At 37.6% G+C, this 25,559-nt stretch overlaps 1 protein-coding gene across 1 annotated transcript in view; it reads left to right on the forward strand.

The window, feature by feature from the left end:
- Positions 1 to 25,559, forward strand: part of LONP2 (lon peptidase 2, peroxisomal) — a 132,897-nt gene that overhangs the window by 8,523 nt on the left and 98,815 nt on the right. Inside the window, exons 2-4 of the mRNA XM_072632147.1 lie at positions 1,021 to 1,255; positions 17,190 to 17,321; positions 18,255 to 18,377. Of these exons, the coding sequence (XP_072488248.1) occupies positions 1,021 to 1,255; positions 17,190 to 17,321; positions 18,255 to 18,377 (490 nt within the window). The remainder of the gene's footprint in view (positions 1 to 1,020; positions 1,256 to 17,189; positions 17,322 to 18,254; positions 18,378 to 25,559) is intronic.

Consider the following 25,559-nt stretch of genomic DNA (forward strand, 5'->3'; position numbering starts at 1 on the left):
CCAGTGTCACAGAGGCAGGGCTGAAGGACTTGCCCAGAAGGGCACAATCAGGAGGTACCTGGAGCAAGACTTGAACTTAGATTTTTCCAGATTCCCAAGACCAAGTCTCTCTCCACTCCCCATACTGTTTCTGAGTACAAATCACATCTGTCAAATTTTTCACATAGTGTATGTGACCAAAACTCAGACTTTTCTAGTTGGACAAATTCAGATTTGCCTTTATCCATAATATTTTGACTTCTTATAGGTTTCACTGGAACCATCAGTCTCAAAAAGTTCCACTAAGATTTCTCACTATTTAATGTCTTAGATTGCCTTTTATTTTTCATATGGTAAATGTCTATTAAATACCAGTAGTGTGCAGAGCTCTGTGCTAGGGGTGTGGCAAGGGTCAGGTTTAGATAGAAAATTAAATTAAGATTTTGTGAAGGTTACAGCTTCCTGATTTCCTTATGCACAAATAAAGCCATGTCTATAGAGGCAGGCTAAATAGATATGTAGGATTTTCCTGTCCAACAGAGTTTATAGCCTAGTTTTCTTACAGATCTCTTGGAGCTCACTGTTTTTGAGCTTTAAAAAGTATGTTTTAATGTTTCAAAATCTTTAAGATTTTTTTTTTTCCTTACACTTGAATGGGTCCCATTTGTGCATCTGTAGATTCCTTATTTTCTCTTCATCCTTTTTTTTTTTTTTTAAAGCAACATAGTACAATGCAGAGTGCTTCCCCCCCTTTAAAACCACATGAACATCTGGACATACAGTCAATATGGCCATTTTCTAGAGCTGCTCAAGGGGCAAGTAGTGTGTGACAGTTCCATCTGCATGACTTCGTTATTATTATTTTACAAAGCACATTCAGATATGAAGCTAAATCTAGCTGCAGTTTTATATGTCCCTCTTACTCTTCAGCAATCCTAAGTTTTTGATAGCCTTGTGAGGAAAAGGTACCTTGTTTTGGAAGTAAAATTCTGGGCTTTTCTATTGCATGCTTGTAACACTGACTTTTGCGATGTTTTTCAGGATTGGGACAGCTGCATTGGCCGTTCAGGTGGTGGGCAGTAACTGGCCCAAACCCCACTATACCTTGCTGATCACAGGTCTCTGCCGCTTCCAGATTGTTCAGGTTGTAAAAGAGAAACCATATCCTATAGCAGAAGTTGAACAGTTGGACCGGCTTGAGGAATTTCCAAGTCCATCTAATTCTCAGGAGGAGCTTGGAGAACTTTCTGAACAATTCTATAAATATGCAGTACAAGTAAGTTGTTTTACCTTGCCTTTGAGCACAGTCTTTTCCTTCTATTACCTTTCCAGGCTACTGCCAGCAACTGTTTTTCTAGTCAGAGATAGCTTTTATGCCAGTTTCAGGGAAACATGAATTAAAATGGCTTTTTTGAGTCATAATAGTGACCCAGATCATTTCTAACCAGCAGGGTACAAAAAACACCCTTTACTGGTGAACTGTATTTTTCCTTTCCTTAAAAGTCTCTGTATGGAATTAGCAAAATACTTAAAAAATGCACGGAAGTTCAGGAGTCACATACTGGTCAAGTATTTTTATCATTACCGTGCTATATTTAATATATGACTGTTTTGTTTTTTTAATTGTGCATAACAGAAATTTAGTTTTATACACCACCTTTTCTACTCTTTGTGGATTGAAGTGTTTGTGTTTTTTAGTGCTTGCCAAGTTCATAAAAAAAGGACTTATCTCAGATGGATTTCTGCTACTTCCTGTAACTACCTGTGTCTCACTGTCATCATAATCCTAACTACTGAAAGATTGATTTGGAAGAAAGAAAAGACCAATAAATAAACTCTGGTGATTGAGCAGAGTTCAGCTGAAACATTATCTTTGCATATGCCAAATTCAAATGTAAAGCCTAGGGCAAAGAATTTATCTGGTGATGGATAGGTAGGAAAGGTTAAATCAGTAGTGGAAGTTTTCTGTAACTTGGTGGAGAGAACTGAAATGAATGGAATTCCTTTCAAAATACAGTAAAATCTTGATCAATTGGAAAGGTGGGAAAGTGGAACATAATAGCCCAATGTTCTGTACATTCATAAGCATGTCAACTGAAACCGTCCAGGAATCCAACTTTTTCTCACCGTCAATGAAAATGTTGGTTAGCTAATTTTGCCCTCTGGTATTTGGTAAACACTTGGAATGGCAGACTCTGAAATTTAGCAACTTTTGCGTTGCCAACATTGTCAACAACTGGTTTTTTTTAAATACACATGTTTCATTTCTCTTGAGAAATGAAAATTATGCCGTTCTTAAATCCTTTGGCAAATCCAGCGTGCTGTCATTATTGTATGTGAATCTCCAGAGGTATGTTTCTTTATCTTCTAAGACTCGGGGTGTGGAACCTGTGGCCTTGAGGCCACATGTGGCCCTCTAGGTCCTCAAGTGTGGCCCTTTGAATCCAAACTTCGAAGTCAGTCACCCACCCCCACATTCAATGATTGTCACCTATTGTATGCATAGCACTATTCTAGAGGAGGGACAGGCAGTCTTCATTGTTGAGATCTTTACAGCCTAGCAAAGTGATAAGACAAACACAAGGCTGACATGCAGTATTACATGGTATTTCACTGAGAGTTCCAAGCCAAAATGCTATGGGATCCCATCTGATGGAAGGCATCATTCACTGGGGGGCGTGGGGGGAGGTGAGGGAAAACTCATGAAGAAGGTGTGTTTGAATTGGTCTTGAAAGGGTGAGTTGAATTCAGCAGGTGAAGGGGTCAGGACTAGAGAGAGACTTGGGTGAGTGATATAGTTGAAGCTGTGAAAATAAATGAAATTGCTAAAGGCAAGCAAGCCATTGTCAAACCCTTGGGGAAGTTATCAAAGGTGTGGTTAGGGATGTAGGGGAGTATGATGTTTCTGAAGCTGAGGGGAAAGAGAGTATGAAGTAGGAGGTAGTATCCTTGTCTGAAGCTGTCCAGAAGGTTGAAGGCTTTAAAGAAGGTTAACTGGGTTTGGTGATGCGGTCTTTTGACCTTCGAAGAGCAGTTCCAACAAGGGAGGGGAGATAGGAACAGAACTGAGCAGAAGCCTAAAGGCAAGGAATGAAAACTGTGGTCATCTAGGAAGCAGAGGCCTCCATTGTAGAAAACTTATCACTATAAGATCTCCTGAAAGAGGAAGAGAGATATGGGCTAGTCTCTGGATGGAGCAAGGCAAAGAAAGGGTTTTGTTTGGGAGGATTTTGTCTATTAGTTTATGACTAAGGAAATAACCTGAATTAAGGCATATGGGATGAACTAGTGAAGGCAGATGAGAAAGAACTAGAGAAGGAAGAGAGGTGATGTATATACATGTGGTGGAAAATGGATGGCCAGTTTCAGGAGCCAGGTCCTGGTGGGGTCTGAAGGAACTGGACCCAGAGCACAGCTAGGGGTAGAGAGGAGTGTGGTTTCTTGTTCTGTGACCAGAGAGAAGGAAGAAAGTAGATAGTATTGATGCTGAGAAGTTTGAGGAAATAGATAAAGGGAGCTGAAAGCATGTGCTTTGAATGGCTTCAGTCAGTGAAGTAGGAAGTTCAGCTCTCTGGTGTATTCTGGACCCTAGAGCTGTAGTTTGGGGCAAGAAGAGAGAAAAAAAATAACCAACATTCTCTAAACGTTGGCGGAGCCCTTTCTAAAATACGTTATCTCATTTGAACCTCCCAGTAACTCTGTGGTACATTGGCTAGGTATTATTTACCCTCATTTTACAGGTGAAGAAACTGAGGCCTGGATCATTTAAGTGACTTGCCTGTGGTCAAACAACTAGTTAGTGTCAGAGATAGGATTTTCAGGTGGGTCTTTGCTAATGCCAAACCCAGCACTCTTCTCTGGGCAATTTGGAACGGTTGCTGAGGAGTGAGAAGGACTGTTGATAGGGGAAGAGTAGAACAGTTACTGAATTTCAGAAGACAGTCTCTAGCTAAGGTTATAATTAACAGTTGACCATCCTTAGTGAACTGCTCTGTCAAAAGATCAAGAGACCTTATCACCCAGTTAACCCAGTTAAATTTTTTTAAAGCCTCGACAACCTCAGAGAATTATTTGAACAGTTGCAGGTTTTTAAAAGTTTCCTGGATGCTATCAGACTATTGCAAATGTAGGAGGAAAGATCACAAAAACTCCGTGATAACTTTGTCTGGCAATTTTCCAAAAACTTCTTTATTTTCTTAGCTAAGTGCTTTTGAATTCTTAATTTACTAAAACAAACCCAAAACAAAATGAATACTGTATTCTTCCTGTACAAAAATGATAGATTTCCATGGACCCAAAAGGTATTTTAAGATATTTTAGACTGACATCCATTTGCAGAATAGCTGGCTGACATTTAGCATCACAGTTTTTAAACTATGGGAAAGAGCATAACTATTTAATTAACAAAAATCAAATCTGATTGACTTTAGCGTCATTTACATTTGTTCTTGAAGAATGTACCTTGTGAGCAAAAGAATTTTACTCCCCTTCATTCTAGACCTCCATCTCACACTCCTTTGATCTTGTGGTCCTCATGGGAACCTGACAGAGAGGACACATGATACTCCTCACCATCCTCTCCAGAGCAGTCTTTGACACTAGGCCCAGAGAATGAAGAGCATGCCTGCTCCTTGCTTGAGCTGGATGTCTCTAGGCATCTTAAACTCCTTGGGTTCAATACAGAACTCATTCTTTCTTCTTCCAAAATGCTCCTCTCTTCTAGGCTTCTATATTACATAGAATAACCTTCCAGTCACCCATGTTCAAAACTTAGATGTCATTCTTGACTCCTCATTTTTATCTCACCCCCATATCCAACAGTTATTAATTCTTGTCCTTTCTACCTTCATCCCATACTCCCTTTTCTCTCCTCTGTTACTGCCACCACCCTGGTATAGTCTCTCATCATCTCCCACCCTGAACTATTGTAATAGCTGGCTGATTGATCTCCCTGGCTCATGTCTCTGTCCACTCTAATCCATCCATTTGGCTGTCAAATTAAGGACCACATTTATGCAGGGTTAGCAAATGTGGGTTCTGTGATAAAGCAGTAGAAGTGAGGCTAATATCAGTATTCAAACGTGGTTTTTGCTAACATTTTGCTAACATTTTAGGATGAACTTCAGTGCTCATATTCCTAGTGAATCAAAATCATCATAGTTCCCTAAAAACACTAGATAGGAAAATATTGCTTTGAAATATTTCATGCTCGAGAAATGGTGGGTCTTAAAAACACTTGTGATGCTTTATTGTTAGTCACGTAGATCTGGCCTATCCAAGTACTGCTAATAGAATGAAGAGTGGGGCTCTATCAGAGCAGATGCCTCTTTGGAATGGGTGGGGAAGGAAATGTCATTTTTTGTTACTACAAGATAAGTTTCCCTATGGCCCATTTAAGAAGAGTCTAACAAGGTTTTGCTCTGAAACATGTAACTCCAACAGGACTAGAACCAGAGCAAGTTTACTTTAAGGATGGGCACTCAAAGGACTCAGCAGACTGCTCCAGTTTTGTTAGCTTCTTCTTAATTTCCCTTTATCTTTCTCTTGAACCTCCTTTTCTCTCATTCAGTTCAACAGTATTTCATAAGTATCTATAGTGTGTGTGTGTCATTTCTGATTGTGTATCTTCTTCCATAGGCTGCTAGGTGGTGCACTGTTAGACTTGGAGTTAGAAAGACCTGAGTTCAAATCCTTCCTAAGATACTTTTGCTGTCTACTCCTGGGCAAATCATTTCTCTTTTCAGTCTCAATTTCCTTATTGTAGAGATAATCATAGCACCTACCTGACAGAATTGCCATGAGAATCAAATGAGATAATACATACAAAGTACTTAACAAATATTAATGTGCTGTATAACTGCTAACTATACTGTTGTAGACCTACTTTGATCTGTTCACAATTTGGGACAAGGAGTAATTTTGATATGGTTTCCATTTTGTGACATTGTATGCATTTCTACTAACTATAGGCTGAATCAGAAGTCTGACCTTGACAGGACAAAACCAGTTTTAATTGGTTTCTCCACCTTTAGATAGTTCTCTGCCCATTGAGTGCTGGATTTTGTTTTTCATGTGGTTTGTTGTTCTCTTTTTTGTGTGCATTTAATTCTGTGGTTTTTAAGAGTTAACTATGTTGCTCCAAGGAAATATGTGTAAGGAGTGTGCTTTCTAACCATTAGAACTCCTGTAGTAACTATAACCATCAGTGGGAAGAAGTCAGGTGTTTCAAGAATTGCTCAGGCAGCACTACAGCAAGATGATTTACACTGAACCACAAGGAAATGTGGTTGAAAACAAAAAACTTCAGCAATTGACAAATTATTACTACAAAACAGCCCATTTAATCTTCAGAAAACAAGCAAAGGTAGGACTTGGTAGCTGGAGAAATTGTTCCTCATTCCTCCACAGTACAATATGTGTTTTTTGAAGTTGGAAAAGACCAGTAAAAAGCTCACAATGAATTAAAAATGCTTGTCGTTACGCATAGAGTATAGCCCTGAAGATTGGGGGAAAAGGTCATTTTTACTGATGAAACTTTCTAAATTCAAGGTTACACCAAAACTGTTTTCTAAAGCAGTTCAGGTGAGCCCGTATGATGTAAACATCTTCATCACATCCTAAAACATCCACCCAGTAATCTTTTTCAAGTTTTTTAAATTTTTCAATGGGCCTCTGTGTCTCATTCCTATTGAAGGAAGGATAACTTCTGATATTTATGTATATGTATGTGTATGTGTGTGTGTGTGTGTGTGTGTGTATGTGTGTATTGCTATATTGAGAAATAGAATTGATCTGGAATTAGAGAGTTACTTATATGAAGATGGAATATTGCAGCATGGCATTGCACCATGCTCCATATCAGGAAAGGTTAAGACCTTCATATCCAAAAGGTAGAGGAGATAAAAATGCTTCAGTGCTCTTGGAATCCCATTAAAAACCTATGGGCTGTAATCAAGACTTGACTTGGAAAAACAGACTGTTCTGCCAGGCCTAGAGGCCTGAGGGCTACCCGAGTCTTCCCTTACCTCTATCGGAGGTCTTCGGTTGGCCAAACCGGATGCTCGTATGAGAGAAAGGACGTTCCAGAGTCGAACAAGGGTTGAGCTTTATTTCAGGGTCTAGTTACAAGTGCAGGGGAATTCTTCCTTAGGAGGGAGCGAAGAATCTCCCAAGGAGGCAAAGATCTTACAATAAGAGATTGGAAGTAGAAGTATAAGTGGGGAGAGAGGGGGAGGGGAGAGAAGAGAGAGGAAAAAGCGGAGCCTTGTGTCCTCCCACGTGGCTGCTCCGCCCAAGAGAACTTTCAGGCTTTCCTGATCCTACTTAAGCTCTCCAGCTGCATAGTTTGCATCTGAATACCGTGCTGTTAGGTGTGCCCAGATCCGGGACAATCTCGAGGGCAGGGAGAGCTCTCTCCCATCACGTTTCTCACGGGAAGAGGCGGAAATACACGAGATAGCTCAGTTCACCTCGATTCCCAGCCATTTTCCTGGGGGGCCTCGTGAGAACTCTAAGATTTAGAAGTTCCCACCTTTACCCGCCCGAGACTGTCCACATGGAATTGAGCTTCCAACCCTAGCACTGTTCGTCAAAGTGCTACGTAATATCTAGGGTGATAACTATGGTTTCATGATCAAGAATTAGAGGATATAAAGGAAGACATACTGCATATTAAGTTTTTTAGAGATGTAAAATGTTGAGGTCCATTGTATAAGTAAAAAATGCTCATTTTATGCGAATTAAAACAACTCTGAGATACCACCTTACACCTATCAGATTGGTTAATGTGACAGAAAAGGAAAATGATAAATGTTAGAAAAGACATGGGAAAATTGAGACACTAATGCACTGATGGTGGAGTTGTGAACTGATCCAACCATTCTGGAGAGTAATATGCAACTATGCTGAAAAGGCGACCAAATTATGCATATCCTTTGATCTAGCAATACCAATGCTAGGTCTATATCCCAAGAGATCATTTAAAAAGGGAAAAGGATCTCATATGTAAAAGTATTTATAGCAGCCCTTTTTTGTGGTGGCAAAATATTGGAAATTAAAGGGATGCCCATCAATTGGGGGATGGCTGAACAAGCTGTGGTATATGAATGTAATGGAATACTATTGTGCAGTAAGAAGTGATGAACAGGGAGATTTCAGAAAAACCTGGAAAGACGTGTGCCAACTGGTGCAAAGTGAAATAAGCAGAGTGAGGAAAACGTTGTACACAGTATTAGTAACCTTGTGTGATGATTAATTATGAATGACTCAGCTCTTCTCAGCAACACAATGATCCAAGAAAAGTTCAAAGGACTCAGGAAGGAAAATACTATCTATATCCAAATAAAGAACTGATGAACTCTGAAGACAGATCAAAGCATTTTATTCCTTTTACTTTATTCTTTTTCATTTTTTTCTTCTGATCTTTTTCTTCTTTTACAACTGTGACTAATATGGAAATATGTTTTACATGATAGCACATAATACAAATTATATGAAACTGTCTACCATTTTCAGAAGAAGGAAAGGAGAGGGAGGGAGAAAAATTTGGAACTCAATAATCTTGTAAAAATGAATACAAAAAATTTTTCTTGATTATGGAATGGGGAAAAATATAAAATATTATTTTTTAAAAATTCTTATTTTTATCCCTACTAATTTACACACCATTGTAAAACAATCTCCAAATTCACCTTTAAATAACTTTCTTATTAGTATTTCTTAAACTTCATCATCTCCAGAAGCTCTTTTCATATTAGGTAGATTAGTTTGAGGATTCTCGCCTACTAAGATTTTTGTGTAACTTCCCATGTAGAGTATGTAAGGTTTACCACTTTTTTGATAACTAGGAAAAATGAGTAGTAGAAACATGCTTATCATTTTATCTTAGAACAAAAGTTCTTTGATTCTAGGAATTATATCTTTATGTGCTGTGTAGTCCCTAGCACAGCATGATCATGCCAGTAAATGTTAAAAGATTATCCAAAAAATTGCTATTCTGTGTGCTAAGTGGAGTAGAACTAATTCTTAGGATGGAAATAGAATAGATGAATTCTTGACATTCTGTCCAAATTCCAGAATAACTGAATTTGAGTTAGGAGGTACCTATCCTTATCAAAGGCTTGCACATCATCTCCTGAGGTAGACTATTCTCCTTTTAGATAGCCTTCATTGTTTTTCAATTTAATTTTACTGGTATCTCTTGCTTTTATTTTACCTTCGTTTCTCAATAAATCATTCTCATCTCCCCAATCTAAAGAGTGATCCCTTATAACAACAAAAAAAATTTTTTTACGAGGAAAGTTGTAAGGGATCACTCTCTGGATCAGGGAGATGGGAATGATTTATGGAGAATATATTGTTTTTGTAAAAAAGTATCAAAGATATAGAATCTCAATATATTGAGAATATATTGATTTAGTAAAACCAACCACATTCCCAAGTCCACTAGCATCTGCTGTATTCTCATCCGTAATCTGTATCTCCTTTGCATCCCTACTTCCTGCTGAAGAGGAAGGCAGTTGTGGACTGCTCTAATTGTTTGTTTTTTGTTTTTGTTTTTTACTTTCCTTAATAGTATTTTATTTCTTTTTCCAATTACACGTAAAGATAGTTTTCATATTTAATTTTTGTAAACTTTTGAGTTCCAAGACAGCAAGCAGTGTAATATAGGCCTGACATACATAGTCATGTTAAACATATTTCCACATTAGCCATGTTGTGAAAGAAGAGTCAGAACAAAAGGTAAAAACCACTAGAAAGAAAAAAAAAAGAAAATAGTATACTTTGATCTGCATTCAGACTCCTTAGTTCTTTCTCTGGATATGGTTAGCATTTTCCATCACAATGGACTGCTCTAATTGTTAAGAAGTTTTTCCTTAGCAGATTCATGTTTATTACCAACCAAACTATCAAAGAGATACTTTATGGAACTTAATATAATAATAAAATTCAATTGAAAACACAAAAGTTCTAGAATATTAAGGGAAATGTTGAAAAGAGACAGGAACTATGGGGCAAAATTAATGTACTTAGAATAAGAAGGGAAGTGGTTGCATGGGGAAATATCAGATTTCTCTGATAAGGGTTGGTATCAAAGATAAGTAAACATTTAACAGATGTATATGACCAAAAGCCATTCCACGATAGATCAGTGGTCAAAAGATAAGAACAAATAGTTCTCAAAAGAATTTGCAAAGTATCGATAACAATATGAAAGAATGCTCCAAAACACTAATAGTAAGATAAACGCAAATGGCAACATCTCTGAGGTTTTACTTTATGCCCTGCATATAGACAAAGATACCAGAAGAGAAGAATAGTCAGTATTGTGTGGATTGTGGGAAGATGAGCACACTGATGCGTAGTTGGTAGAGCTGGAAAACAGTTTGGAATTATGTAAAATGATGAAAATGTGTATATCCTTTGGCTCAGAGATTCCATTATACCCAATGGTGGCTGTTTATAAGAAGAAAGCCATATACCAAAATGTTTGTAACAGCACTTTTTTTGTGATAACAAAGAACTAGAAACAAAGGAGATGCCTATCAATTGGGGAATGGCTTAAAATTGTGTTACATGAATGTAATAGAGTATTGATTTGCTGTCAGAAATGCAAGTGATGAATATGGAGGAGCATGGAAAGATCTACATGAACTATTACAGAGTAAGGTAAGCAGGGTCAAGATAACAATATACCCCCGGACTACAGCAGTGGAAAGAACAACCACACACCAAAAATTAAAAAATGAATGTTGCAAAATTATGAAGAACAAGTATGACTTGAAAGAAAAGATGTGGCCATCCACATCCAGAGAAAGAACTTTGGAATCATTACGTAGAATGAAGCAGACTTTTTTCTCTTGTGTTAGTTTTGTTTTGGTTTTTTTCATGGTTTCTCCCATTCATTTTAATTCTTCTATGCAGCGTGACTAATGTGAAAATGTGTTTAATAAGAATGTATGTGTAGAACCCATGTTAAGATTGCATGCCATCTCAGGGATGGAGGGAGAGAAAATTAAAACTCATGGAAGTGATTGTTGAAAACTGAAAACTTATTTAAAAATAAGAGCTATGAAAAGATACTCCCACTCTGCCTCTTTGCAGAAGTAGGATATGCATAAGTGTTGCACATTGCATGTTTTCTTTTTTAGTCTTTGAAAAATACTATTTATTTTGTGGGATAACTCTCTTGAAGGGGGATGATGACAAGTGGAAACTATGGTGGTGTTAAAAAAAACTCATGAATTAAAGCAGAATCCGGAGAACAATATACATGTTAACTATAATAATATAAATCAAGATAACTCTAAAATTCAGGGTAAAGCAGGTTTAAGGCAATAATATTGTTTTCAGAGGCTACATGACAGATGATAAAACAACCTCCCTCCCCTTGGTAGATAATGACCACAGATTTATTCATTGTGTCGGTTGATTTTGTTTCCATTTTTCTTTGTTATAAGAGATGATTCATTTGGAAGAGGGACGATATTGGGAAACATCAGGTGTAAAAAACCAAAAGTTACTAACAAAACTTAAAAAAAAAAATTTTTTTTAAAGGCATTTTTTCCTTACATAGAACCTAAAGGTATCTCTATTTTCCACTCTTTCTGCACTTTGAGGTTGTGTAGAACAACTCAGTTTTTCTACTCAGCTTTACATATATGAAGTAGTTGTCATGTCATTCTCCTGTTAATAAGGCTTTTCTTCTCTAAACTAAATATTCAATGGTTCCCTTAGCTACTGCTCAAGAGGTCTGGTCCTTGGGCCCCATCTTGTCTTGGTCACCTTCTAAATACTCTCTTGCTTATCAATATTCCTTATAAAACTGCAGCACCCAGAACTGAACATAATAATTTCAATGTGGTATTATCAAGGGCAGAGTATGTATGTAGCAACTGTTGATAACATATGTCCTTCCATTTAGTGCTGTTGTAGCCCAGCTTAGTTAGAAATGCTGTATTAAATTATTAATATTTTACTATTGGAAAACTATCGAAGCTTCTTATTCAAGACAGAACTTGGGGCTCATTCCTGTTTGAAAGATCTGGAAATTGGCAGTCTGTAGTTATGGGAGTCAGTTAAGACTGTATGATCCTTCTGGTGCAAGAAACCATCGTGTTTCACTTGTTAGTACTGAGTACTAACTATTAGTAATAGTCATTATTGATTAATAATATTAGTCATAGTAGTAACAATATATAGTAATATAATAGTAATAAAAATAAAACTTGTTTTAAGATCCATTATAAAATCTGTATAGAGCTATGGATCAATGCAGATAAATATTTGTAGTATTTTAGTGGATCTAGAATTATGTGGGGTGAATTTTATACAAAAAACCCAGACCATTTTAACTTGCTTTTAAAAAGATATTTCAAAAAGGATAATTCATATACAAAGTGTTAGGTAGAAATTATAATGTATTTTGTTGAATTTTGGTATGTCTGCTGCTACATGACCTGAAGCAAATTACTTTGCCTCACTGGACCTAGGTTTTTCCATCTGTAAAACAATAGAGTTGTACCAGATGATCTAGTATCTCATCCAAATCTGTGTTGTTACTAAGAACCTGCTATATGTTTTCTAGATAATAAGTGTTTAATGAATATTGGTTGAGATACTGAAACTTCTTTCTATAAACTCTACATTTCTTTGGGGAATATTTATAATTTTGAAAGTGTTCAATTCTTAGGAGTTTTCATTCTCATATATTCATGTTATCATTTCTGTATTATGGTTTAATGGTGATGTGAACCTTCTTCAGGGTTGTTTTTGTTCCTTTTAGTCCAGGACTCTTTCGAGCAGAAGAAAGAAAGGGTTATAAATATTCTTTGACACCTAATTTCTGGAGTGGAAAGACCACAGGGGTGGGGAACCTGCAGCCTCAAGGTTGCATGTTGCCCTCTAGGCCCTCAAGTGGAGCCCTTTGACAATTCAAACTTCACAGAATAAATCACCTTAAAAGGATTTGTTCTAAATAAAATTTAGACTTAGTTGAAAGAATGCACCCAAGGACCTAGAAGGCTACATATAGCCTCAAGGATGCAGGTTCCCCACCCAGGGAGCTCTGTCTAACTGATGTGTGTCTACAGAAACATTGATTGATTAGAAAGATTGATTGATACAAGGGTAATATTGTGTCCGTTAGCACCCAACAGACACAGCTTTTGAGAAGATAGCTTCAAAGATGGACAGTGCCCTTTCAGTTTCATTTTTAGATGTCCCCCACTGTCCACAGCATGGTTTCCCTTGGGCCATTTGTTGAAGTCTGTGTTTCGGCCTGTCAGAGAAATGTTTTTATATGCAGAAGACAAAATATATAGAATTACAAAGGAAACCAGTAATACTGAAAAACAGTTATCAAGATACTTTTTTAAAGGTTTAGGGACAGGTTAAGAATCCCTTGTCTTTAAGCATACCTTCCTCTTTGTAAATCAGAGATAGAATTTACAAAGAGCCATTCATAAATGCTAGAAGGAAATGCAAAATTCCTTTCTGTTTTTTATTCAAATTTAGGTTTTGAAAGACTTCAGGCCATATTGATTCCTTTTGTCTAAAAGATACTTCTTCTATAAGACCAGTAATCTTTCTTTTAAAATAATTTATTTTTATTATTTTATATTTACTATATTATCTTTATTTATTGCATTTTTTTAAAACTAAGCTAGGTGGGGTGGAGATAAGATGACAGAGTAGAAGGATGGACCTGCTGTAGCTCTCCCCCCATAGCCCATAAAATACCTGTAAAAAATGACTCTAAACAAGCAGCATTAGCCCCAGAACGACAGAGTGAAAGAGATTTCCAGCCCAAGACTGCCTGGAAGGGTGAAAGGAAAGCTCTATTGCACCAGGCTCAGAGTGGAGCACAGCCTAGCTTTGGCCACAAGGCAGGGCACAGACAGGACTGGAGCAGGCTTTCAGGGTGCAGAATCATGTGTAGCAGCTGCAGTTCCCGGATTTTTTAACTCAAAGGTCAGTAAGAAAGCTCTTTCACCTGGGTGAGAGGGGAGCACAAACCTGTCCCACTCTTGGCCCCAGGGCAGCAGCAGCCACTTTTGGAGCCTTCCACCTAAAAACCCTGGGGGAATGGAGCAGCCATTCTGGATCTCAGCCCTGAGTGGTGGTTCTGGGGAGAGGAGGAGCACTGGCACTGGCATGGTGGAGTTGGTGGGGGCTGTGGAGAGCGAACCCTACTCACAGATCCTGGGCAAAAAAGAGTGCTTGTGGTTGCTCACAGACAAGAGTGTAGGCCAAGAGAGGAGTAAACTCCTCTACCTTGATTGTGCCACCTTGTAGGAACTGAGAACTTACAGGTCCCTAGAGTATACCCTCCACTTGACAAAGGACTCAAAAGTCAAACAAATGGCTAGGAAAATGCCCAGAAAAGGGGGAAAAAATAGGACTATAGAAAGTTACTTTCTTGGTGAAAAAGTATTTTCTTCCATCCTTTTGGATGAGGAACAGCAAAGCATACCATCAGAGGAAGACATCAAAGTCAGGGCTTCTACACCCTAAATCTCCAAAAAAAAATATACAATGGTCTCAGGCCATGGAAGAGCTCAAAAAGAATTTTGAAAATCAAGTAAGAGAGGTGGATGGAAAACTGGGAAGAGAAATGAGAGCAATGCAAGAAAATCATGAAAAGCTTGCTAAAGGAGATCCAAAACGATGCTGAATAACACCTTTAAAAATAGACTAACCCAAATGGCAAAAGAGGTCCAAAATGTTAATGAGAGAATAATGTTTTATAAAGCACAATTGACCAAATGGAAAAGAACTTTCAAAAGCTCACTGAAAAAAATAGTTCTTTAAAAATTAGAATGGAGCAGATAGAAGCTAATGACTTTATGAGAAACCAAGAAATTATAAAACAAAATCAAAAGAATGAAAAAATGGAAGACAACGTGAAATATCTCATTGGAAAAACAACTGACCTGGAAAATAGATCCAGGAGAAATAATTTTAAAATTACTGATCTACTTGAAAACCATGATCAAAAAAAGAGCCTAGACTCAAAGTCAAGGGGATACCCATCAATTGGGGAATGGCTGAATAAATTGTGGAATATGAATGTAATGGAATACTATTGTGCTGTAAGAAATGATGAACAGGAAGACTTCAGAGAGGACTGGAAAGACTTATATGATCTGATACTGAGTGAAAGGAGCAGAACCAGAAGAACTTTGTACACAGCAACAACCATAGTGTGCGAGGAATTGTTCTGGTAGACTTAGTACTTCATTGCAATGCAAGGACTTAAATAGTTCCCAATGATCTCTTAAGGCAAAATGCCTTCCAAAATCCAGGTAAAGAACTATAAAATTCGATCACAGAATGAAGTAGATCATTTTCTTTTGTATTAGGTTTTGGTTTGTTTTATGATTTCTCCCATTAATTTTAATTCTTCTATGCAACATGACTAAGGTGAAAATGTATTTAATGGGAATGTATGTGTAGAACCTATATAAAACTGTGCCTTCTCAAGGAGAGAGTGGGGAGGTAGGGGGGAAATCTAAGATATATGGAAGTGATTGTAGCACACTGAAAACAAATAAAATAATTTTTAAAAGAGCCTAGACATGATCTTACAAGAAATTATCAAGGAAAACTGTCCTGATATTCTAGAACCAGAGGGCAAAATAGAAATGGAAAGAATTCATTGATCACCTCCTGAAAGAGATCCCAAAAGGAAAACTCCTAGGAATATTGTAGCCAAATTCCAGAGTTCCCAAGTCAAGGAGAAAATATTACAAGCAGCCAGAAAGAAACAATTCAAATATTGTGGAAATTAAATCAGGACAACACAAGATTTAGAAGCTTCTACACTGATGGATCAAAAGTTTGGAATATGATATTCCAGAGGTCAAAGGAGATAGGATTAAAACCAAGAATCACCTACCCGGCAAAATTGAGTATAACACTTCAGGGGAAAAAATGGAATTTCAGTGAAAAAGTTTAAAAGACCAGAGCTGAATAGAAAATTTGACTATCAGATACAAGAATCAAGAGAAACATGAAAAGGTAAACAGGAAAGAAAAGTCTTAAGGAGCTCATTAAAGCTGAACTGTTTACATTGTTACATGGAAAGATGTTATTTGAAACTCACGAGACCTTTTTCAGTATTAGGGTAGTTAAAGTATATATATATACATATATATATATATATATGTATATATATATATATATACACGTATATATAATATATATGGAAGTATATATGAGTATGTATGTATGTGTATATTATATATGTGTAGGTATATATATGTACATGTGTGTATAGATATAGATATAGACAGAGGGCACAGGGTGAGCTGAATATGAAGGGAGGATACCTAAAAAAAATAAAGTTTACTGTTGAATGGAATGTACTAGGAATAAGGGAAAGGGAGAGATGGAATGTAGCAAATCATCTCACATAAAAGTGGGAAGAAAGACCTTTTACAATGGAGGGGAAGGGAGGGAGATGAAAGGAAATAATTGAGCCTTACTCTAGTGGGATTTGGCTTAAGGAGGGAATAACATACACTCCATTGGATATGGAAATCTATTTTACCCTGCAGGAAGGCAAGGGGGAAAGGGATAGGAGAGGAAAGATAATAGAAAGGACAGCAGATTGGGGAAAGGGATAATCAGAAGCAAACACTATTGTGGGAGGACAGGTCAGGGGAGAGAATTGAATAAGTGAAGGGCAGGATAAGACAGAGGGAAATGTAGTTAGTCTTTTATAATGTCACTATTATGGAAGTGCTTTGCATTATTACACATGTATGACCTATATTGAATTGCTTGTTTTCTCAGTGAGGGTGGGTGAGGAGGGAGGGAGAGGATATGGAACTCAAAGCTTTAAGAATGAATGTTAAAAATTGTTTTAGCATGCAACTGGACATTAAGCTATACAGACAATAGAGTAATCTATTTTGTCTTACAGGAAAATAGAGAGGAAGGGGGATAGAAGAAGGGTGGGTAATAGAAGGGAGAATGTACTGGAGGAAGGGATGGATGGGGTGCATGCTTTCCAGGAGTGGGGGTTGGGGATAGATAGAGAGAAAGTTTTGAATTCAAATTCTTGTGGAAGTGAATGTGGACAACTGAAAAATATATCAATTATATATTGAAAAAAACTAACCTAAATTCAGGAAGCTACATTTTATTGTCATTCAAAAAAGGATACCAGATAACATTCTAAAAATGTGCTTTATCTTCCTTTCTAGCTGGTTGAAATGTTAGATATGTCTGTTCCGGCTGTTGCTAAATTGAGACGTCTTTTAGACAGCCTGCCGAGGGAAGCATTACCAGACATCCTCACTTCAATTATCCGCACAAGCAACAAAGAGAAGCTTCAGGTATTGTGCTCCCTTTATGAACTCCAAATTCCTTCTTACTTTTAATTTTTATCTAGGTGGTGCTTTGACTAACCTTCCTGTTAGAAATGACTTACCAATAACTGGAATCAGTGATTAAAATGCTTACCAGAAATCTCTGTCATATAACTTTTCAGTAATGTACCTTTTTGCACATTTTATAACTGAAAAATACTTGACGATTTTGCCCAAGACTATTTTGCCTAAGACTTGATTATTTGGAAATGTTTTAGAGAGGCAGTGAGAAGTAGCATGGTACAGTAGATTGAAGGCCAGGCTTGGAGTCAAGAACATCTGGGTTCAAATACTCTATCTGACAACAAACTAGTATTTGTGCCATATGACCATGGACAAGTTACTTCCTTCTCTGAGCCTCACTTTCGTCATCTGGAAAGTGAGGATATCTAAATTATCTATCTTATGTGGTGATTATAAGGCTGTTGTGCTGTATGATAATATAAGTAAAGGACTTTGGAAATTTGGAAGTGCTATATAAATGTTACTTGTGGTAGTCTTGATTATTATGATAGAATTATGCTGGGCTCTGAAGGCATGTTATCAGAAAGGAGAAATTAAAAAATAATTTTTTTCAATTTTAATGTATGATATTTAACACTTATTATTCAAGAGAAAAAATGGAATACTTTGAGACATCCTTTATTTGTCTGAAATGTTCTTATTAATTTGGTAAAATTCATTTGGAAGTGTTAACTGTCTCAAAAATATATACTAGCTATTTAAAATTGCCTCTTTTATTTTTATTTTGTTGACTTACCTGTGTTTTTTCTTAATAACTTGTATCAAGACTCTGATTTGTCTTTTTTTTAAGCAGGGACCATAGGTAGTTATTGAAAGATACACCTGCCAAAATACCATGAGCAAACATTATTCACTAAATTCATTATGTTTTGTCAGATTTTGGATGCTGTGAGCCTGGAAGAGAGATTCAAAATGACCATACCTTTGCTAGTAAGACAAATCGAAGGCCTTAAATTGCTTCAGAAAACCAGGAAACACAAGCAGGATGATGATAAACGGGTAAGTCCTTTTAATCTTCAGGTTTCTACAGTAACGTCATTCCTATCCAGAATTCAGTTATTAGGCAACCTTACCTATCCAGAAGGCAAATAAGAAACAGGCAATGCGAGGAGGTGAAAGGAGTAAAAGAGGTGGGGGAGTAGGAAGGAGGGAGCAGGGAAAGGACAGGAGGGTGGCACAAAGTCTTTTCAGTAGATCTCATATGAGATCCTCCTCAGGTCCTCATTCAGAATCTATTTATTCTTATTTTATACTTGATTCTAACAAGTTACAAGCCTGCAACAGAGAAACATCAGCAAATTGCAAGAGGGGGGGTTATAGATGGGCATATTTATAGCTGCAAGAAAGGATAGACATCACCCTGACAGTGAAGTAAGAGACAGAGAAGCTATTAAAAAATTACTGTGTGTTCTATGGCTCTACATAAGAAAACAGGTCCAACTGGTATTGTTGTATTAATGCACGGTACAATGATTGATGCTTATAATGATGGTTGCTAGGCATCAAAACCATATTTAATTATGTTTATTATCCCTCTTTTTAAGATAGCAGCAAACTATGTGGTAAACTTCAGAAAGATTTTCATCAAAAAATGTTTTTCAAAATAACTATTTTGGTACATAATGGGGTTAACTTTCTTTTATTCAGGAAACTCAGTCATCTAAAACAACTTTTTCTACAATAGTTTCAGATAACCTAGATTTTATTGATACATTTAATAAAGTTAGAATGTTAGAGCTAGAAGGGATTTAGAGATTCAGTTTAAGTTTTCTCATCTTGTAAATGAGGAATTGAGCCCTGTGAGGGGAAGGGGCATATCCAGTGTCTAATGGCTTATTAGTACAAATCCAACACTAGAATCCACATCCCATCACTTTCACTGTGGTTCTTTCAGGCACTCTTGCTTAGTCCTAGCAATGCAAAGAAATTGAGGGCATTCTAGTTGAGGAAGACAGTATATAAAGAGGAGTTGAAAAGTGGGGGTAAGTACCCAAGTAGGGGTGTGGTACCATAGTCTGGAGAAGGAGGGATGGCTGTTCTGGAACCTTTCCCCAAAATGGAGGTTCCTGGAAGAACTCCCTAGCAGGAACAGGCCCACAGGAGCAGAGTTAGGAGGCAGCTGAGGCATAGTAGTATATATAGTTTTGAGAAAATTTGGAAGGCCTTGAGATGCATGTTTGTGAGCAGGAGTATAGCGTGAAGCAATAGTTGTTCTAGAAATATTTTTCAGGCAAAAGTGTGTAGGAAGGATTGGAAGGAGGAAGTGCTGAGTCTAGGGACATCATAGAAATATATAGTATTTTGCTGTTTGAAGGGACTTGAGAGAACATTTATTCCAACCCACTCATTTGACAGATGAAGAAACTGAGGTCTAGATCAGTTCAGAAGTTCTTAGAAATACTTAATCGTGTATTTGTGGTTCAGTAATGTCCAACTCTTTGTGATCCCATTTTGGGTTTTCAGGAAAAATACTGGAGTGGTTTGGCATTTCCTTCTTCTGCTCATTTTACAGATAAGTAAATTGAGGCCAACAGGGTTAAGTGACTTATCCAGCATCACACAGCTAGTATCTGAGGCCAGATTTGAACTCGAGAAGATGAGTCTTCCTGACTCCAGGTGTCACACTCTATCCACTGCTGCCTTGCTGCCCATAGATTGGGACCAGGTTATCCAAATAATCCAATAAATATTTATTAAGCTCCTATGATATATCAGGCTCTGTGCTAAGCACTGGTGATTCAGTTAACAAACGTACAGTCCTTTCCCTCAATGAGCTTACAATCTACAGGGGGAGACAGCACACAAAAGAAGGTGAGAAAGTGTATCACCAAGGCAATATTCACAACACTGATGGTAACTGAATATGCTGGTGTAGTTCTGAATCACAAAATGTAACAAATTCTTCATATGGAAGGCAGAAGAATAACATTTATTCAGACACCAGAAAGCCAAATCCATCATAGTAACCGAGAAGTCAATACACATTAGCATTGCAGGGGACAAAGTCACTCCCAATCCTTCTTACCCCCTCCCCCTCATGGGGGCCTTCCCACAAACAAACACTCATGAGACTAGTTGTCTACTTGCCTGTGTCCTCTCCTCCCTCTGCCCCAACTGCTCTCACCAGCTTCCTCCCACTACTGCTCTATCCTTCCTGTTCCACCCATTCAGCAAGCTCCTCCTACCACATTTGACTTAGGCTTCCATGTAATTTAAGCAAGTCGCATGAGCCTGTTAATGAATGGGAAAGATCTTCTCATTTAAATTACCATTGCATTTGGCTTGGTGGGGCAGCTGGAATCAACAGAACTTAACAGGGATAACAGAAAATAAGCATATAAAACAATGTCTTAGGCAACTGATGTCAACAGAACTTTACAACAATATAACAGGAATCATACAAAATAAGCACATAAAACAACTTCTTATGGTGGGGTTTGAGCACAAGCACCCCATCATTACCTGCTGAAAAGAAAAGGGCTTAAAATCTTGGGGTAAGGGGTGAAGGTGTTTTCTTCTATAGCTTCTTAAGAGATGAAATTGGATATAGAGATATCCTTCCCCAAGAGGTCCCATTTGAGAGGTCAGTTCTTTAGCTGACTTCTGGAGCTTGGTTGATGCCAGGTCCAGGGGTGATACATCATAGTCGTGGACAAGGGTGACATCCAGCTCAAGCAATCAGGCATCTGCAGGTGGAGGGTACTAAGCCTGCAGGAAACAAATGTAGCAAACAAGTGTAACAGACAAAAACTAAAAAGAAACAAGGAGACAATAGCCAGAAGCAGGGTAGACATAGGGTCAGCCATGCTTCTAGAGTCCATGTACCCACTATGATAGCCTCATTCACGGTAGAACATATGAGTTAAGGGTACAATTTGGGAATCATCTTCTCCTGAATAAACAATAGTTATGGTATCATCTTTCCCTTGTGCTATAATTTCCACAACCAGAGAACATCATTTGGCTTCCATTTGACCCATACTTTAGCTTCCAATTTTATTCTATCGTTAGAAACCAGCCCTTCAGTTCCTCTGCTAGTTATTTCAGAAGGAGGGTCAGTTTTCACAAGGGGTATTGCTTCATAAGGAATAATAATCACTTGAACTATTCGATCATTTTTATAAAACTCTATGGGCTCTTCACCTAAATTTTGGAATGTCACAATAATTTCTTCTTCTCCATTAGAATCTGTCTCTCCAGCCAGTACATGTGTTCCTTGAGCTGCTAATTTTGATGTAGGTAATATCCATCCAAGATGATTTTAGGGATTCTCATACGTATTCCAGTAGAGATTTTTTCTTATTTCTTTTCTATCCAACCAAAAGTCCTCTAAACAATGTAAATCATATCCTGCTGAGCCAGGTGTCCCTGGATACTGTACTGGGACATCTGGCCTCACAGTCCAGTAATCAGCATTTGAGATCTTATGTGTTTGTGGTTTTCTTATTTGCAGATATGGGGTCATCATTCTGGCTAGAGGTGTACTTCCTCCCGGTGATCTATTATTCAAATTACATAAAGCAGCGAACAAATTATCTTTCCAATGTTGATAAGAATTATTAGAACTTAACTTCCTTAACTGTTCTTTCAGTAATCCATTAATTCTTTCAATTAACCCAGACACTTATGGATAACATGGAATGTGATATATCCATTCTATATTGTTTAATACACAATATCTCTTCATTTCATTACCATTTAAATGTGACTCATTGTTACTTTGACTCTGCATTGGGGTTCCGTAATATGGACTTATGACATATAGAGTTTTACAGCTGTTCTTCTGGGTCACATTCTTATAGGGACAAGCGACTAGTACACCTGAATAGGTGACAACGCAGTTATATTTTGCATCCTTTATCTTGGGATAAGGGTCCAGTATAATCTATTTGCTAAATTTGAGCTGGTACATTTTCCCCTGCTATCTCTCCAGTTACTACCCAAGGAACAGTTTGTTCCTTTTCCAGTTGACATATATAACATTGCTCTGCTGCTTGTTTTAACAATGAATGAAAGATACTTATACCTCTGTCTTGTGCCCACTGGTATGTGGCCTGGACCCCTAAATGACTGGCCATTTGATTGTCCCATTTTGCTAATACCAGATCATCAGTTGGTGTCAGAGTAGAGACAGTATGTTCAGTAGCAATCTTTGCTAGTCAATCAACATGTGCGTTGTACTCAGGTTCTGGCATGGTGAGAGCCACATGAGCATCTACATGAAAAACTAAGTTGTGTCCTGTATATCTTCCCATAATTCTTTGCCCCAGACTTGTTTGCCATGAATTTCCCAATTTTGATTTTTCCACATGGGCATCCATGTTGCTAAACCATTAGCTATTGCTCATGAATCAGTGACTATATGATAGTCTTCCTTGTGCTGTTTTGATAGCTTGATATTCTTCCATAAATTCAGCATATTGACTACTTCCACCTATCCCAGTACTTTGCAAAGTCTGCCTAGTACATGGATTGTAGGCTCCCTCTTTCCATTGTCTTTTGTGGACCAGATATTTTGCTGTCCCATCAGTAAACCATGTGTGTCTCTTTTGTTCTTCAGTTAATCCATCATATTCCTCATTCCATTTTACCAAGGACTATACCAACTGTTTGCTTTGGTTCAGGGGTTGTATTATTTCCCTCAGCATCTATGTTTGCTATAGATTCATGTAAAGTGGAAGCTCCACTTTTGCCTGCTTTAGATGTATTTTGAATATAACATTTCCATTTAATTATGCTAGTCTTTTGAGCATATCCAATTCTGTGAAAAGCTGGGGTACTCATTACCCAGGTGATAATTGGGATTCCAGGCCTCAATATTACCTCATGGCCGTAAGTCAGCTGTTCAGTCTCTACCAAAGCCGAGTGTACAGCTAACAACTGCTTTTCAAGAGGAGCACTCATTAACCAGGTCATTATCAAGATTCCAGGCATTAATATTACCTCATGGCCCAAAATCAGTTGTTCTGTCTCTATGAAAGCCCAATATGTAGCTAACAACTGTTCTTCAAAACAGGGATATTGAACTCCAGATGAAGGGAGTTTCCTAGCCCAAAATTCTAAGGGTACATTTCAGGTGTTTTGTTTTTTGGCATAAACTCCAATTTGCATGTTCATCCTATAAAGTCACTTGTAATTCCATCTGGCCACTTTACTCTATTAAGGCAAATCTGGGATAATTGTATAGTGGTCTTTGCTTCTTCAGAAGCTTTACTGTGCTCAAGTTCCCAATCAAATTCATATTTTCTTCCCTAGTAATTTTATGTAAGGGTTTCAAAATTTGTCTTTGATGTGCCAGGTAATGTTGCCAATATGCAAATAATCCTATAAACTTTTGGGCCTCTTATTGATGGGAATAGGAAAATCCTGAATCTTTTGTTGGGCTTGCAGGAGAATCTCACAGCCATTGAGATTCCATTGTATATCCCAAAATTTTCCAGTTTGAGTCGGCCCTTGCATCATTGCTTTTCATATACCTAATTAAAAGCATCAAAACGTTCTCCATTTCTTTTACATTTTTTCTCCATATTATAATATCACCTATGTAGTGGGGAAGCTATACACCAGGTAGCTCTAATTTATCCAAATGTTCAGCCTCAATCCTATGACAAATAGTGGGGCTATGCAGACATCCTTGTGGCAGGCATATAAAAGTATCTTCACTTGACCGTGCCAAGTGAAAATAAATTGGTCACATTGTTTAGAATCTATTAGGATAGAAAAGAAAGCATTGGCTAAATCAATAACTGTGTACCAAGTCCCATCACATTTCTGAATCCTTTCTATTAAGGTAACAGTATCTGGAACAGCAGCATACAAGGGAGGAGTCACTTTATTCAATTGTCAGTAATCCACTGTCATCTTCCATGTCCCATCTGACTTTTGTACTGGCCAGACAGGTTTATTCCATTGAGTGGTTGTAGGGACTAACACTCCTGCCTCAACATATTCCTTTATAGTATTGGTAATTTCATCTTGCCCACCTGGCACATGATACTGTTTTAAAGTAATTATTTCAGAAGGTTCGGGTAAAGTGATTGGATCCATTTTTATTTTACCCCCTAAAACTGTATCAATTCCTATCTTCCTTATGCAAATTAGTATCTTCCCTCAGGTAAACTTAATGTCATACCTCTCACTGTTTCTATTCCAATGATGTATTTAGGAATGGGTACAGTATATTTTTTCTTATGTAATTTTTAAGTTTTCATCATTAGTTTGACTTGTTTGGCTGATATTTCAGCCCCTTCCAATGGTGTGATGGTGATAGGAGTTCCATGTTTAAACTTATCAGGGTTTCCATATATAAGAAAGGCCTATTAATGCCGTAGTTACAGTATTTGATCTACTTTTCCAATACATGGTCAAATTAGTATGCGGGTCTGTAATCCTGTCTGTGTATTTCTTTAATCTGAGCTGCAGCTTATCAAATTTCCTATTGTCCCTGAAGGTGTGACAAACTTGGATACAAGGGTTCAGAGAATCTGTAAGGTCAGTTCTTGCTTCTCTGTTCTGGATAGTATCAAACATTTTTTCTCCATATATTTTGTATAGTTCATTTCTTGGAATATCATCTGTGTTTTCAAAATCTACCCTGCTCTCAGTAGAGCAATAAACACTTCTTTTCTTATCAGTCTATTCTGACTCTGAATTTGCTGGCTATTTACTCTTCTCTCTCAAGGAAATTTATCTTTCCTCCAGTCCCCTAAGTCACTTAACTGTGAAATCTTGTCCAGCACCTCCAAAAGAGGGTGCCCTATTTCCCCATTTATTAGAGTTCAACTAAGTGCCTGTAAGCAGGAGGAGCCATCTTCACTATATTATATTCCAGTGGGAAACTGCTAAGGGGGTATCATAGTATGCATCTGCATTTCCAGTCATGGCAGTCTTCATTACCTCCTCCCTTAACTTTCTTATACAGTCCCTAAGTGAATACCAGGGTCTATCTTCACTAGGCCTAGAGTCAGTAGAATACTTCTTACTGCATCCTTCTGTAGCTGAAGCTAACAAATTAGTCATATTTATACCTCCTTGCATATTATAATCTCTCAAAGCTTGCTGTACAAAAGGATTCTGACTAATACCTATAAATTTCAAGTAGTCCACGCCATCTGTTGATGCTCCTCCAGTTCCTTCATCACTGATTCTCACCATCCAAGATAGTAATGATTCTCCCATCAT

Source organism: Notamacropus eugenii, chromosome 1 (assembly GCF_028372415.1).
Source record: "Notamacropus eugenii isolate mMacEug1 chromosome 1, mMacEug1.pri_v2, whole genome shotgun sequence".
In the NCBI taxonomy this organism is placed as follows: domain Eukaryota; kingdom Metazoa; phylum Chordata; class Mammalia; order Diprotodontia; family Macropodidae; genus Notamacropus; species Notamacropus eugenii.